The sequence below is a fragment of the Scyliorhinus canicula genome, chromosome 18 (assembly GCF_902713615.1).
Source record: "Scyliorhinus canicula chromosome 18, sScyCan1.1, whole genome shotgun sequence".
NCBI lineage: Eukaryota > Metazoa > Chordata > Chondrichthyes > Carcharhiniformes > Scyliorhinidae > Scyliorhinus > Scyliorhinus canicula.
Genome location: NC_052163.1, coordinates 40,425,418 through 40,442,806, shown reverse-complemented (window position 1 = coordinate 40,442,806; position 17,389 = coordinate 40,425,418). Strand labels below are relative to the sequence as shown.

Here is a 17,389-nt window from a genome sequence, read left to right as displayed (position 1 = left end):
CAGATCCTTGCGGTACACCACTAGTAACTGAACTCCAGGATGAACATTTGCCATCAACCACCACCCTCTGTCTTCTTTCAGCTAGCCAATTACTGATCCAAACCGCTAAATCACCTTCAATCCCATACTTCCTTATTTTCTGCAGTAGCCTACCGTGGGGAACCTTATCAAATACCTTACTGAAATCCATATACACCACATCAACCGCTTTACCCTCATCCACCTGTTTGGTCACCTTCTCAAAAAACTCAATAAGGTTTGTGAGGCATGACCTACCCTTCACAAAACCGTGTTGACTATCGCTAATCAACTTGTTCTTTTCAAGATGATTATAAACCCTATCTCTTATAATCTTTTCCAACATTTTACCCACAACCGAAGTAAGGCTCACAGGTCTATAATTACCAGGGTTGTCTCTGCTCCCCTTCTTGAACAAGGGGACAACATTTGCTATTCTCCAGTCTTCCGGCACTATTCCTGTCGACAAAGACAACATAAAAATCAAGGACAAAGGCTCTGCAATCTCCTCCCTGGCTTCCCAGAGAATCCTAGGATAAATCCCATCTGGCCCAGGGGACTTATCTATTTTGACATTTTCCAAAATTGATAACACCTCCTCCTTTTGAACCTCAATTCCATCTAGCCTGGTCGACTGAACCTGAGTATTCTCCTCGACAACATTGTCTTTCTCCAGTGTAAACACGGATGAAAAATATCCATTTAACGCTTCCCCTATCTCCTCTGATTCCACACACAACTTTCCACTGCTATCCTTGATTGGCCCTAATCTTACTCTAGTCATTCTTTTGTTCCTGATATACCTATAGAAAGCCTTAGGGTTTTCCTTGATCCTATCTGCCAACGACTTTTCGTGTCCTGTCCTCGCTCTTCTTAACTCTCCCTTTAGGTCCTTCCTGGCTAACTTGTAACTCTCAAGTGCCCTAACTGAGCCTTCATGTCTCATCCTGACATAAGCCTTCTTCTTCCTCTTGACAAGTGCTTCAACTTCCTTAGTAAACCACGGTTCCCTTGCTCGACAACTTCCTCCCTGCCTGACAGGTACATACTTATCAAGGACACACAGTTGCTGTTCCTTGAAAAAGCTCCATATTTCGATTGTACCCATCCCCTGCAGTTTCCTTCCCCATCCTATACATCCTAAATCTTGCCAAATAGCATCATAATTGCCTTTCCCCCAGCTATAATTCTTGCCTTGCGGTACATACCTATCCCTGCCCATTGCTAAAGTAAACATAACCGAGTTGTGATCACTATCACCAAAGTACTCACCTACATCTAAATCTAACACCTGGCCGGGTTCATTACCCAGTACCAAACCCAATGTGGCCTCGCCCCTTGTTGGCCTGTCTACATACTGTGTCAGAAAACCCTCCTGCACACACTGCATAAAAACTGACCCATCTATAGTACTCGAACTATAGTATTTCCAGTCAATATTTGGAAAGTTAAAGCCCCCATAACAACTACCCTGTTACTCTCGCTCCTGTCGAGAATCATCTTTGCAATCCTTTCCTCTACATCTCTGGAACTATTCGGAGGTCTATAGACAACTCCCAACAGGGTGACCTCTCCTCTCCTGTTCCTAACCTCGGCCCATACTACCTCAGTAGACGAGTCCTCAAACATCCTTTCTACCGCCGTAATACTTTCCTTGATTAACAGTGCCACCCCCCCCCCCCCTCTTTTACCATCTTCTCTGTTCTTACAGAAACATCTAAATCCTGGAAGCTGCAACAACCATTCCTGTCCCTGCTCTACCCATGTCTCCGAAATCGCCACAACATCGAGATCCCAGGTACCAACCCATGCTGCAAGCTCACCCACCTTATTCCGGATGCTCCTAGCGTTGAAGTAGACACACTTCAAACCAGCGTCTTGCTTGCCGGTGCCCACTTTTGAACTTTTAACCCTATCCCTGACCTCACTATTTTCAACATCCTGTACACTGGGACTATAATTTAGGTTCCCATCCCCCTGATGAATTAGTTTAAACCCCCCCCGAAGAGCACTAGCAAATCTCCCCCCCAGGATATTGGTACCCCTCTGGTTCAGGTGAAGACCATCCTGTTTGTAGAAGTCCCACCTACCCCAGAATGAGCCCCAATTATCCAGGAAACCAAAACCTCCCTCATGCACCATCCCTGTAGCCACGTGTTCAACTCCTCTCTGATGGGGGGAGGGTAGCTGGTGATGGGATATCGATGCTGATGGGGGGGAGGGTAGCTGGTGATGGGATATCGATGTTGATGGGGGGGAGGGTAGCTGGTGATGGGATATCGATGCTGATGGGGGGAGGGTTGCTTGTGATGGGGGTTTGCTGATGATGGGGGATCGATGCTGATGGGGGCTTTGCTGGTGATGGGGGCGTTGCTGGTGATGGGGGATGGATGCTGATGGGGGTGTTGCTGGTGATGGGGGGGTTGCTGGTGATGGGGGGGTTGCTGGTGATGGGGGTTTGCTGATGATGGGGGGGGGGGTTGCTGGTGATGTGGGGTTGCTGGTGTAGGAGGTTTGATGGTAATGGGGACGTTGCTGGTGATGTGGGGTTGCTGGTCATGGGGGTGGGATTGCTGGTGATGGGGGTTTGCTGATGGTAGGGGATCGATGCTGATGGGGGTGTTGCTGGTGATGGGGGTGGCTTTGCTGGTGATGGGGTGGTTGCTGGTGATGGGGGTTTGATGGTGATGGGGACGTCGCTGGTGATGAGGGGGGGTTGCTGGTGATGGGGGGGTTGCTGGTGATGGGGGGGTTGCTGGTGATGGGGGTTTGATGGTGATGGGGACGTCGCTGGTGATGAGGGGGGGGTTGCTGGTGATGGGGGGGTTGCTGGTGATGGGGGTTTGATGGTGATGGGGATGTTGCTGGTGATGTGGGGTTGCTGGTGATGGGGGTGGGTTTGCTGTTGATGTGGGTTTGCTGATGATAGGGGATTGATGCTGATGGGGGCGTTGCTGGTGATGGGGGACATTGCTGGTGATGGGGGTTTGATGGTGATGGGATGTTTATGGTGATGCAGGGGTTCATGGTGTTGGTGATGGAATGGATGTGGTACTGTATCAAATGCCTTTTGAAAATCCATGTACCCCACATCAATAGTGTTACCCGTATCAACTTTCGTTGTGACCTCCTCAAGAAACATCAGCTTTAGTTAAACTTCATTTTCATTTAATGAATCCATCCTGTTGTTCCTTAATTATATTGCACTTCAAACTGACTATTGTTTTTGTTCAGAACAATTTTGTCCTGAACTTCTGTTTCCAGAGGTTTCCCTGTCATTGAAATCAAACAGATTGTCTAGTTCCTGGCTTTATCCTTGAACCCCTTTTTGAACAAGGGTGCAACATTCACAATTCTCCAGTCCTCTGGCACCACCTGTGTGTCTAAGGAAGAATGGAAGATAATCACCAATACCTCTGAAATTTTCACACTCACTTTCCTCTGTCCCTTTGTATGCATCTCTCCATCCTGGTACCTTACTCATTTTAAGTAAAGATTATCTTTCTAACATTTCTGCCTTCTCAATTGTAAATTTTTTTAGTGTAGCAGTTACCTCCTCATTCACCTCGACCTCAGGTGATTCCTGCACTACCTGCCTGTTCCGCTTCGTGACCCATTCCCTCTCTGCCAGTGTACTTCTTAGCTGCAGTGTGACCACTGTGGCGCTAACAATTGCACACAAAGACTAGAGACATGTACACTCGAGGCTTTATTGCTGTGTGATGCTATTCCTCTGGCAGCAGCTGTAGAATAGGATCTCAGTGACTCACACGCATATTTATACACAAGCTCCCTGTGGGCGGAGCTAGCCGACAGGGGCTTACCGGAGGAACCTGTATTACAGGTACAGCCATACATCCCCCTACTGCAAGTACACATATCAACAGAGGTTATATCACCACATTCACCCCCTGTAAAAAATGAGTCCGGCGGGGGTGACGTGTAACTATAATACAAAGGATGATCTATTTGCAAAAGGGTTCAAACAAAGAAAACCAAGAGTCCATCCAGTTAGTAGGTTACAGGTTGAGCTGAATCGGCGGTCGAACGTTCCGCTGTGATCGGCGTTGCTGTGGTGGCGACGTCGGCACAGAAGGTGATGGCAACGATGGTGCAGATGCTGGCAGTGTTGGTGCTGGCTGCTGGCGGGATGACTCCGAGAGCGAGCCGAAATCTTCCGTGTCCTCCAGGGTGGGCAGGGGATGAGGGATGGACCTGATGGGGACGAATAGGGGGGCGCTGGGGTTGGCGCGGGAAGGGGTGTGGGCATGGGATCAGCACCTGAGGGAGCCAGGTCCCGGAGCGAGACTGTGTCCTGGCGGCCGTCGGGGAACTCCACGTAGGCATACTGAGGGTTGGCGTGGAGTAGACGTACTTTGTCCACTAGGGGTTCCGCCTTGTGGTGCCAGACATGCCTACGGAGAAGGACTGGGCCCGGAGTCGTGATCCAAGCCGGGAGCGACACCCCGGATGTAGACTTCCTAGGGAAGGCAAAAACACGTTCATGGGGTGCACAGTAGTGACCAAATGGAATGGAGCGCGTCAGGGAGGACCTGCTGCCAGCGAGCGGTTGGGAGGTTCCTGGACCGTAGGGCCAGCTGGACGGCCCTCCATACCGTCCTGTTCTCCCTCTCTACCTGCCCGTTTCCCTGGGGGTTGTAGCTGGTCGTCCTGCTGGAGGCGATACCCCTGCTGAGCAGGAACTGACGCAGCTCCTTACTCATGAACGAGGATCCCCTGTCACTGTGGATGTAGTCGGGGAAACCGAACAGAGCGAAAATGGAATCCAGGGCCTTGATGACAGTGGCAGACGTCATATCCGGGCATGGGATGGCGAAGGGGAACCTAGAAAATTCATCGACCACATTAAAGATGTAGGTGTTGCGGTCGGTGGAGGGGAGGGGCCCTTTGAAATCTACGCTGAGGCGTTCAAAGGGGCGGGATGCTTTCACCAGGCGCGCGCAATCTGGCCGGTAGAAGTGCGGCTTGCACTCGGCACAGACCTGGCAGGCTCTGGTGACTGTCCGTACTTCCTCGACGGAGTAGGGCAGATTGTGGGCTTTGATTAGATGGTACAAGCGAGTGACCCCCGGATGGCAAAGGCTCTCGTGCAAGGCACGGAGCTGGTTCACTTGTGCGCTGGCACATGTACCTCGGGAGAGGGCGTCTGGGGGCTCGTTGAGCTTGCCGGGGTGATACAAGATCTCGTAGTTAAAGGTGGAGAGCTCGATTCTCCACCGCAAGATTTTGTCATTCTTGATCTTGCCCCGCTGCGTGTTGTTGAACATGAAGGCTACCGACCGTTGGTCAGTGAGGAGAGTAAATCTCCTGCCGGCCAGGTAATGCCTCCAGTGCCGCACCGTTTCAACGATTGCCTGGGCCTCCTTTTCAACAGAGGAATGTCGAATTTCGGAGGTGTGGCGGGTGCGTGAAAAGAATGCCACGGGTCTGCCTGCCTGACTCGGAGTGGCGGAAGTGTCGCTTTCTACTTGAAAAGGCAGTGTCTCATCTACTGCGTGCATCCCGGCCTTGGCTATGTCAGAGCGAATACGGACGAAGGCCTGTTGTGCCTCGGCCGTGAGGGGAAAATGTGTGGACTGGATAAGTGGGCGGGCCTTGTCCACGTATTGTGGGACCCACTGGGCGTAATAAGAGAAGAACCCCAGGCAGCGTTTGAGGGTCTTGGGGCAGTGGGGGAGTGGAAGCTCCATGAGGGGGCGCATGCAGTCCGGGTCGGGCCCCAATAGTCCGTTTTGGACTACGTAGCCGAGGATGGCTAAGCGGTCTGTGCGGAACACACACTTCTCCTTGTTGTACGTGAGACTAAGGAGAGATGCGGTGTATAGGAATTTAGAAAGGTTGGCGTCATGGTCCTGCTGGTCATGGCCGCAGATGGTGACATTGTCGAGGTACGGGAAGGTGGCCTGCAGTCCGTACCGGTCAACCATTCGGTCCATTTCTCGTTGAAATACCGAGACTCCATTTGTGATGCCGAAGGGAACCCTAAGAAATTGGTACAGACGACCGTCTGCCTCGAAGGCAGTGTAGGGACGGTCCGATTTACGGATGGGGAGCTGGTGGTAGGCGGATTTCAGGTCAATAGTAGAGAAGACCCGGTACTGTGCAATCTGATTGACCATATCAGATATGCGGGGGAGAGGGTACGCGTCGAGCTGCGTGCACCGGTTGATTGTCTGGCTGTAGTCCACGACCATCCTGTGCTTCTCCCCGGTCTTAACCACTACCACCTGGGCTCTCCAAGGACTGTTGCTGGCCTCGATAATACCCTCCCGAAGCAGCCGCTGGACTTCGGACCTGATGAAGGCCTTGTCCTGGGTGCTGTACCATCTGCTCCTGGTGGCGACGGGCTTGCAATCTGCGGTCAGATTGGCAAAGAAGGAGGAAGGCTCGACCTTGAGGGTCACGAGGCCGCACATGGTGAGGGGAGGTAGGGGTCCGCCAAATTTGAGGGTGAAGCTGTGGAGATTGCATTGGAAATCCAGGCCTAGTAAGAGCGACGCGCAGAGGTTGGGGAGAATGTACAGATGGAAACGGATGAATTCCACGCCCTGTACAGTAAGTTTAACCAGGCAGAAACCCCGGATCGGGACAGAGTGGGAACCGGAGGCGAGAGAGATCTGCCGGTTGGCGGGATGGACCGCAAGGGAATAGCGCCTTACCATGGTGGACGAAGCTCTCGGTGCTCCCGGAGTCAATGAGGCAGGAGGTCACGTGGCCGTTGACCAGCACCGTTGTGGAAGAGGGTGCCAGGTTGCGAGGACGCGACTGGTCGAGCGTAACGGATGCGAGTAGCGGGCGATCGGCAGTCGAGTCTGATGAGTCCGACGAGTAGCGGTAGCGACCGGTGTCCCCTGGCCCCGTCCCGGGAGGACAAAATGGCGTCGTCTGGAGTACCTGTGAGGGAGAAGATGGCGGCGGACAAGATGGCGGCGCCCATGAAGCGCACGTTGTGGGGTCGGGACAAGATGGCGGCGCCCATGGAACGCACATGGCGGTGGGCGATGAAGATGGTGGCGCCCATGGAGTGCATGTGGCGAGGGCGGCGAAAGATGGCAGCACCCACTGATCTCACGTGGCGTTGGGGGGAGCGGACGGCAGGGCCCATTGTGCGATCGGCTGAGGCGAGGGGGGGAATGCGGGCGCGATAGCGGCAACCGTCCGGGACTGACACACCGCTGCAAAGTGGCCTTTCTTGCCACAAGCTTTGCAGGTCGCGGTGCGGGCCGGGCAGCGTTGGCGAGGGTGCTTCTGCTGACCGCAGAAGTAACAGCGGGGACCCCCCAGGCAGCGCGGTGCGGCGAGCAGAGCAGGCGTAGTGTGCGGGAACGGCTGCTGGGGGGGCCGGTTACGGGGTCCATGAGGGGTAGGACGGGTGGGCCGAGTGGCTAGCGGAGTAAGATCGCGCACTAAGGGAGGCGGCCGTCATTGAAGGCGCCAGAGTCTTTGTGGCCGCGAGGTCGGGGGCGACCCCTTCCAGCAGTCGTTGCCGGATGGGGTCCGATGCAATGCCTGTAACAAAGACATCGCGCATGAGTAAGTCAGAGTGTTCTGTGGCTGTGAGGGCCCGGCAGTCGCAGTCTCGTACCAGAGGTATAAGGGCCCTCCAGAAGTCCTCAATCGACTCACCCGGCTGCTGGACGCGAGTAGAGATTAGATGTCTCGCAAACAGGGTGTTCGTCGACTGTGCATAGTTCTCCTTGAGCAGTTCCATGCTACTCCTCCGGCGGCAGCTGTAGAATTGGATCTCAGTGACTCACACGCATATTTATACACAAGCTCCCTGTGGGCGGAGCTAGCTGGCAGGGGTTTACCGGAGGAACCTGTATTACAGGTACAGCCATACATCCCCCTCATGCAAGTACACATATCTACAATGGTTATATCACCACAACCACCTCTTTGCATGTTCTATCCATGTAATGCTTAGACTTGCAGATGCACTGTCGTGACTCCACTTCTTTATGGGTTCTCTCCTTCTCCAAACTCTCATTGCTTTATTGGATCTCTTCCCTCTGTGAATTCCCACTGCTTCATTGGCTCTCTCCACAGCCTTATAGGCTCTCTCTCTCTGTACTCCACTGCTCTGTGGCCTCTCTCTCCCTGCTTTATGGGTTCTCTCTCTCTCCAAATTCCTGCAGCTTTATGGTGTATCTCGGCAAACTCCTGCAGCTTCATGGGCTCTCTCTCTCACTCTCTGAACTCCCGCTGCTTTCTGGGATCTCTCTCTGTCTCTCTGAACTCCCGCTGCTTTTTGGGATCTCTCTCTCTTTCTCTCTGAACTCCCGCTGCTTTCTGGGATCTCTCTCTCACTCTCTGAACTCCTGCTGCTTTTGGGGATCTCTCTCTGAACTCCCACTGCTTTACGGGATCTCTCTCTGTCTCTCTGAACTCCCGCTGCTTTCTGGATCTCTCTCTGTCTCTCTCTGAACTCCCGCTGCTTTACGTGATCTCTCTCTGTGTCTCTCTGAACTCCCGCTGCTTTACGTGATCTCTCTCTCGCTCTCTGAACTCCCACTGCTTTACGGGATCTCTCTCTCGCTCTCTGAACTCCCACTGCTTTACGGGGTCTCTCTCTCTCTCTCTCTGAACCCCCGCTGCTTTAAGGGATCTCTCTCTCTCTCTGAACTCCCGCTGCTTTAAGGGATCTCTCTCTCTCTCTGAACTCCCGCTGCTTTACGGGATCTCTCTCTCGCTCTCTGAACTCCCACTGTTTTATGGTATCTCTCTCTCTCTCTCTCTGAACTCCCACTGCTTTTCGGGATCTCTCTCTCTCTCTGAACTCCCGCTGCTTTAAGGGATCTCTCTCTGTCTCTCTGAACTCCCGCTGCTTTCTGGGATCTCTCTCTGTCTCTCTGAACTCCCGCTGCTTTCTGGGATCTCTCTCTGTCTCTCTCTGAACTCCCGCTGCTTTACGTGATCTCTCTCTGTGTCTCTCTGAACTCCCGCTGCTTTACGTGATCTCTCTCTCGCTCTCTGAACTCCCACTGCTTTACGGGGTCTCTCTCTCTCTCTCTGAACTCCCGCTGCTTTAAGGGATCTCTCTCTCTCTCTGAACTCCCGCTGCTTTACGGGATCTCTCTCTCGCTCTCTGAACTCCCGCTGCTTTAAGGGATCTCTCTCTCTCTCTGAACTCCTGCTGCTTTACGGGATCTCTCTCTCGCTCTCTGAACTCCCACTGCTTTACGGGATCTCTCTCTCTCTCTCTCTCTCTGAACTCCCACTGCTTTACGGGATCTCTCTCTGAACTCCCACTGCTTTATGGGATCTCTCTCTCTCTCTCTCTCTCTCTCTCTCTGAACTCCCGCTGCTTTAAGGGATCTCTCTCTCTGAACTCCCGCTGCTTTACGGGATCTCTCTCTCGCTCTCTGAATTCCCGCTGCTTTATGGGATTTCTCTCTCTCTGAACTCTCACTGCTTCATGGACTCTTCCTCTCTTTCCAAACTCCTCGTGCTTTATGAGCTCTTTCTCTTTCCAAATTCCCAATTTTGACAAAGGGTCATCTGGACACGAAACATTAGCTCTTTTCTCTCCTTACAGATGCTGTCAGACCTGCTGTGATTTTCCAGCATTTTCTCTTCTGCTTTATAGGCTCTCTCTTTCCAAATTCTCGTTACTTCACAGGCTCTCGCTGTGAACTCACACCGCTTTATGGCCTCTCTTTCTCCAAACTCACACCGCTTTATGGCCTCTCTTTCTCCAAACTCTCACTGTTTTATGGGCACTCTCCCTCTCTGAGCTCCTGCTGCTCGAAGGGCCAATTATTTCTGTGGTACGTTTTCAACTGTCTTTTGAAAGTCCTTATAAAGAAAATCCATTACTTTCCATTCATCAATTCCCTCTGTTATTTTATCAAAAAATTCAAACTCCACCGGCCTTTTATAAATCTGCGTTGGCTCTCCTTAATTAACTGAAACCTCACCAAGCGCATGTTGATATTTTACTTTTTTAATTGTTTCTAAAACCTTACCAATCACTGAGGTTAAACTGATCAGCCAGTAGTTACTAAGAGTATCCTTACATCCTTTCTTCAACAAACATTTGCCACTGTATAATCTTCTGGCACCTATGCCATACATAGGGAGGATCGGAAGATTCCGGCAAGCAGCGAGTTCCTCCACCTCCACCCCAATTTCCATTAGCAACGTGGAATGCAAGTGATCCAGGTCAAGTGATCTATGCACTCTAAGAATAGACAACCTTTCCAGTACATGTTGCCTATTAGCATTCATCCCATCCATTAGTCATCTCGCTTTCTACTGATATTTTGTCAGCATCCTCTTCCTTGGTAAATACCCTGACGAATTACTCATTAAGTATTCCAGCCTTAGTTTGTACCATGAAGCATATATGTCACCTTCCTTGTCCCTAAAGGTCTCCATCCTGCCTTTTACTACCTGGTTACTATTTACATGCTGGTAGATGATTTTTGTGTTACCTGTTATGTCAACCATCATTCTATTCTCATACTCTCTCTTTGCCAGTCTTATTTTCCTCTTCACTTCTCTCAACCCATGTTGCCCGGGTTCTCACTTGAATAATTCACCTGATATGTATCACACGTCTTCAGTTTTGTTTAATCATATTCTCTAGTTCCCTCATCATCTGAGGAGCGCCGGCTTTTCCCTGGCGGGGCGGGTGCAGACAGTGAAAATGACGGTGCTGCCTAAGTCTCAGTTTGTGTTTCAGAACATAATTATCTTTGTCCCCAAGTCTTTTTTAAGGAAAGTTAATGGGTTGATCTCGGGGTTTGTGTGGGCGGGGAAGGCTCCGCATGTGCAGAGGGTTATTTTGGAACAGGGGCCAGGAAGGGGGGCTGGCACAGCAGAATTTGTCCGATTATTATTGGGCGGCAAATATTGCAAAGGTGAGAAAATAGGCTGTGGAGGAGAGGTCGGTGTGGGGAAGGGTGGAGGCAGCAGCGTGTCGGGGAAAGAATTTGAGTGTTTTGTTGTTGGCACCTTTGCCGTTCTCGCCGGCCAGGTACTTTGTGAGCCCAGTGGTGGTGTTGGCTTTAAGGGTATGGGGGGCAGTGTAGGCAGCACTTGGCGTTAGAGGGAATGTCGTTGGGGCAGCGATCAGCGACAACCATAGGTTCATAACGGCGAGACTGGATACGATGTTCCGGAGGTGACGGCAGATGGGGTTTAAGTACTTCAGGGGCTTGTTTATAGGGGGCAAACTTGCGTGGCTGGAGGAGTTGGAGGAATTGTATGGGTTGCCCAAAGTGAATGGTTTTAGGTACCTGCAGGTTCAGGACTTTGTGAGGGGAGAGGTGCCGCCTTCCCGGGGCTGCTGCCTCCAGCATTGCAAGACAAGCTTGTCAGAGGACAAGATAGGGGAGGAGAAGGTGTTGGATATTTATAACGAATTGATGGAGAGGGCGGTAACCCTGGTGGAGGATGTTAAGCGCAAATGGGAGGAGGAACTGTGAGGGGAGGTGGAGGCCGGGACATAGGCTGAGGCCTTGCGGAGGGCGAATGCATCATCATCTTGTGCGAGGTTAAGTCTCATCCAGTTTAAAGTGGTGCTTAAGGCTCACCTGATGGTGACGAGGATGAGCAAGTTATTTGAGGGGGTGGAAAACAGGTGTGGGCAGTGCGTGAGGTGGGGGTTGGGGGGGGGGGGGGCAAATCACATCCACATGTTCTAGGCATGTCCAATACTGAGGGGGTTCTGGCAGGGGTTCTGTCCGAGGTGCTGGGTGTGAGTGTGGCACCCAAGTCCGGAGGTGGCAATGAAGACCTGTGGGCCCAGTGGGGGGAGAGGGGGGCTGATATGTTGGCCTTTGCCTCCCTGATAGCCCAGAGATGGACTTTGTTATGTTCGCGGGACTCCGAGCCACCGAAGGCAGGGGTGTGGGTGAGCGGCCTGGCAATATTCCTGAGGTTGGAGAAGATCAAGTTGACTCTGCGGGGATTGGTAGAGGGGTTCACCCGGAGGTGGAAACCGCTCATTGAATTCTTCAAGGAGGATTGAGGACTCCGCAAGGAGGGGGTGAAGGGGGATAAAATGGGGGAGCTGAGATGTTGTATGGGGTAGGCGTCAGGGGAGCTGGAAGGTTGTGGCTGTTTATTGGGTTGACGTGTTGTTCTTCTGATATTCGGTATATTTTTGTTTTAAAGCCTTGAATAGAAATATTTTTTAAAAAGAAATGGCGTCCGGATTACATGGTTATTCTCCCGGTATTGGTCTACCAAACAATCGATGACTCTTGCTCTACTTTTCAGGTGGACTAGAGGAAAAGTTGTGGTCAGTCAATTAGCAGTTGAGTGATTCTGGTGCATCCTCCATTCGCTCTCTGTCTTGGGACTGGGTCTGGGGCGTCACGATACGGTGTTCCTTATCCAGGCAGTTCATCTTCTTTTCTCCTCGAAAAGAAAACCAAAAGTAGCTTTTAAACAGTTTTCCAGACATGTTTTTTCCCCCAAAGCCTTAAACCACCGTGTGAAGCTTTTGTAAACATCTGCCAGGGTCAAGAGGTATCCAGCTTCTTTAAAACTGCTCAATTACCTTTTCTTGTACAATGCCGTCTTTCCCAGGAACATCAGCCACGAGAATCCTTGCATTAACCCTTTAAGGGCACAGTAGCTTTTATAAAAAATACAAATTCTTCCAGAACGTTTTGATCCTTGAAGATTAAACATTTTCTCTGATTAAAGTGTTTATGACAGGAGGCCAGACTGGATATGGACATCGGATTTCCTTCCTTGAGGGACTTTAGTGAACTAAATGGGTTTTTATGACAATCTGGCCATTACAATACTACCTCATGCCAGCTTCAAATGCCAGATTTATCTCTGTAAAGCGAAAGAAAAACTTCACTTTACAGACAATCAAGAACTTTTGAGATGGAATTATTGCCAGGATATACGAAACACAGCAGCCAATTTGTGCACAGCAAGTTCCTGCTAGAGTCAATCTAGTAATCATCACATTCTGTTTTTGCGATGTTGATTGGGAGATAATGATTGGCCGGGACACAGGCAATACCTGCCCCTACTCTTCGTAAAGTCTAAATTGTAGCATTCCCTCAGTACTAATTTTGGTCTTCATTCATGTGCTTAAGTCCTGGAATAGGACTTATACCACAAATTTTGTTGAGAGTGCTACCAACTGAGACACATTGCTGTAATTTGTAAAGCCCAAGTGCCATGGAGGGTTTTGAACTCCCTCTGGAGCTTTATGGCGGATTTCTGGATTACACGTCTAATAACGTAACCATTAGACTGTGATATAAGCCAAAATGTAGGGATGGATGGGATGGTTGCCAGATTTGCTAAAGTTGGGAAGAGGACAAAAGAAGGCTACAAAAAGACTCTTAGAGATTATGGGCAGGATTCTACACTCCCGGGACTAAGTGCCCGCCCCATCGTGAATGCGACGCCGCGAACAGGGCCCGGGCACAACCTATTATGGCCCCCATTGGGGGCCAGCACGGCGCTGGAGCAGTTCACTCCGCTCCAGCGTCCTTACAGGGCGCCAAATGGGCGCCATGCCAACCCGCGCATGCGCAGTTGGGGCAGCTCATTCCTGCGCATGCGCAGTTGGGCTGCGCCATCCTGCGCATGCATGGGGAACTTCTTAGGTGCGCCGGCCCCTCACCAACATGGTGCCGGGGTTCTGGGACGACTGCGGAAGGAGGTAGGCAGCGGGGAGGGGGGGGGGGGGGAGAGGCCGGCCCGCCGATCGGTGGGCCCCGATCACTGTGCCAGACCCCTCCGGAGGCCCCCCCGGTGAAGGAGCCCCCCGCACAGGCCGCCGCCCTCAGCGTTCCCACACAGTTCCCGCCGGGAGCGACCAGGGGTGGACGGCGTCAGGGCCGGAGAATCGGCGCTTGCCGTTTGCGGCGATTCTCCGAGCAGCTCGGCGCGATTCTCGCGCCGCTGGTTTCGGGGGGGGGGGGTGGGAGAATCGTGTGCGGGTGTTGGGGTAGCATGGCGCAACTCGTGCGGCGCCCCGCCGATTCTCCCACCCAGCGGGGTGGGGGGGGGGGGGCAGAATACCGCCCTACGTGAGTGGGCAAAGATCTGGCAAATGTGGGAAAATGTAATATTGCCCATTTTGCCAGGAAGAATGAAAGAGAAGCATAATATCTAAATGGTGAGATATTGCAGAGCTCGAAGATGCAGAGGGATCTGGGTGGCATAGTGCATGAATCGCAAAATGCTGGTATGCAGGTGCAGCAAGCAATTAGGAAAGCTAATAGAATGCTATCATTTATTGCAAGGGGAATTGAATAGAAAAGTAGGGAGGTTATGCTTCAATTATACAGAGGACTAGTGAGGCCACATGTGGAGTACTGTGTACAGTATTGGTCACCTTATTTCAGGAAGGATGTAAATGTGTTGGAAGCAGTTGAGAGAAGGTTTACTAGACTAATACCTGGAATGTGGATTGTCTAATGAGGAAAGGTGGACAGGCTAGGCTTGCATCCACTGGTGTTTAGAAGAGTAAAAGGCGACTTGATTGAAACATACAAGATCCTGAGGGGTATTGACAGGATGGATGTGGAGAGGATGTTTCCTCTTGTGGGAGAATGCTGAACTGGGGGTCACTTTAAAAATAAGGGTTCGCTCATTTAAAACCGAGCAGAGGTGAAGTGCTTTTCACTCAGGGGCCGTGAGTCTTTCGAACTCTCTTCCTGAAAAGGTGGTGGAAGCAGATTCTTTGAATATTTTTAAGACAGAGATGGATAAATACTTGGTAAGCCAGAAATGATAAGTTATAGGGCCGGATAGGTGGGCTGCAGATTTGAGGTTACTATCAGATCAGTCATGTTCTTATTAAATGGTGGAGCAGGCTTGAGGGGCTGAATGGCCTATTCCTGCTCTTTGTTCGTATATTATATGTAGGAGGAGATTAAAGGTGTTGCTGGAGTCTGCAGTGGGGGTGAGTGTACATGAACTATTTCGGAATTTCAACGAATGGACTAATTGTTTTTTCTTGCCGCATTTCGTGAGGCCTAGATTCATTTCAAAGTAAAGAGACATTTGTTCACATCTCACTGGCATTGACATTTCCTTTTTTTCATTTTAGCATCTTGTAAAGTGTCTAAGTTCTGCTGTTCTACTTGAAAGGAAAGATGCTGCTAAGGCAAGTCCCACATTTTCTGTTTTTGATTAAATGAAATAAGTTTGGGATTGGATAAGGTTATTAGAGACTAACCTCTTCCAAGATGTGTGACTTTGTGGATTAGTCACTTTCACATTTGATGTTTGGTTCAGATACTTATGAATGAAAATCTCCCTCACCTGGTAGATACAGGGGGTGATTTATAGAAAATGCATCTGGCCCATAATACACAACAATTCACATGGGTTGTGAGAATGGGAAGTTCTTGCATTATAAGTAGTATTTCTGACATATTGGGTGGAAGAGTGAAGAGGGAGCGTAACGCTGCACACACATGTGTCTCTATCCCAACCCCTGTCATCCAGGGGCTGGTTTAGCTCACTGGGCTAAATCACTGGCTTTTAAAGCAGACCAAGCAGGCCAGCAGCACGGTTCAGTTCCCGTACCAGCCTCCCCGGATAGGCGCCGGAAGGTGGCGACTAGGGGCTTTTCACAGTAACTTCATTGAAGCCTACTCGTGACAATAAGCGATTTTCATTTCATTTTCATCTCTTTAACATGCCATTGATCTCGCTGACCTTTGCCTTACCTTCGATAACCGAATTGTTATGGTGCAGAAGGAGGCCATTTGTCCTACTGTGTCTAAACTGGATCTCTGAATAAGAAACTTACTGAGTGCCTTCTCCCTGTAACCTTGCACATTCTTCCTTTTCAGATGACAGTCTAATTCTCTTTTGAATGAATCCATTGAACTTGCCTCCACCGCACTCTGAGGCAGAGCATTCTAGATGCCTTGCGCTGCGTTAAACAGATTTTCCTCATATCACTATTGCTTCCTTTACTAATATCTTCAAATCTGCACCCTCTCATTCTTGATCCTTTCAGAAGTGGGAACTGTTTCTCTCTGTCTACACTGTCCAGACCCCTCATGATTTTGAATACCTCTGTCAAATCTCCTCGGAGTCTTCCTTTCTCCAAGGAGAACCGTCCTAACTTCTCCAATCTATCTCCATAACTGAAGTTCCTCATCCTGGGAACCATTCTCCTGAATCGTTTCAGTACTCTCTCCAATACCTTCTACCTCCTTCCGGCACCCAGAAATGGACACAATACTCCAGATGAACTAATGGCTTATACAAGTTCAACATAACCTCCTTGCTCTTGTACTCTAATTCCCTATTGATAAAGCCCAGAATACTCTATGCTTTATTACCTATTCCCCACCACCTGTCCTGCCACCTTCAGTGACTTAACACCCAGTTCTCTCTGCTCCTGCTCCCCCTTTAGAATGGTGCCCTTTATTTATACAGTCCCTTCATTTTCTTTCCACCAAAATAATTGACTTCACATTTCCCTGCATTGAACTTCATTAGCCACCTATCCGCCCATTCCACCAACTTGCCTTGTCCTTCTGAAGTTTGCCACTAACCTCCTCACAGTTCACAATGCTTCTGGGGTTCAGATCATCCATAAACTTTGAAATTGCCCCTTGTACAACAAGGTCTAGGTCATTAATATAGATCATAAAAAGCCAGGGTCCCAACACTGACCCCTGGGTAACTCCACCACAATCCTGTTCCCAGGCTGAAAAACATCCATAAACCACTACTTTGTTGTCACTCTGCCAATTTTCACGCCAATGTTGCTACTGCCCCTCTTGGTCCATGAGCTGTAACTTTGCTGAAAAGTCTATTGTCTGTACCACACCTTTTGGAAGTCTGTGCATACCACATCAACAGCAATTGCCCCATCAACCCTCTCTGTTACCTCTTTGAAAAATTCCAGAAAGTTAGTTAAACATGATTTTCCCTTCAGAAATCCTTACTGGCTATCTTTAATTAACCTGTTTTGTCCATGTGACTATTAACTTTGTCCTCCTGAAGTATTGTTTCTGGAAGTTTCCCCACCATTGACGTTAAACTGACTGGCCTGTAGTTGCTGAGCTTATTCGTACTCCCTTTATTGAACAGGGTGTAACATTCGCAATTCCCCAGCCCTCTGACACCAAACTGGAGTCTAGGGAAGGCTGAAAAATTATGGCCAGTGCCTCCACAATTTCCACTTTCCACTTTCCGTTCTCACCATATCCTTGGGTGTATCCCACCTGGTCCTGGTGCCTTATGCACTTCAGTTACAGATAACCAATTTGATAACTCCTCCTTTTCAATTTAACATCCATCGAATGTCTGAATTATCTCATTGTTTACCATGGCCTGGGGAGCGCCTTTTTCCTTGATAAAGACAGATGCAAAGTATTAATTTAGTATCTCAGCAATG

At 50.1% G+C, this 17,389-nt stretch overlaps 1 protein-coding gene across 1 annotated transcript in view; it reads left to right on the top strand.

Moving 5' to 3' along the window:
* Window positions 1-17,389, top strand: part of LOC119953758 (protein HEATR9-like) — a 106,047-nt gene that overhangs the window by 27,330 nt on the left and 61,328 nt on the right. Inside the window, exon 5 of the mRNA XM_038778346.1 lies at window positions 15,077-15,133. Within this exon, the coding sequence (XP_038634274.1) occupies window positions 15,077-15,133 (57 nt within the window). The remainder of the gene's footprint in view (window positions 1-15,076; window positions 15,134-17,389) is intronic.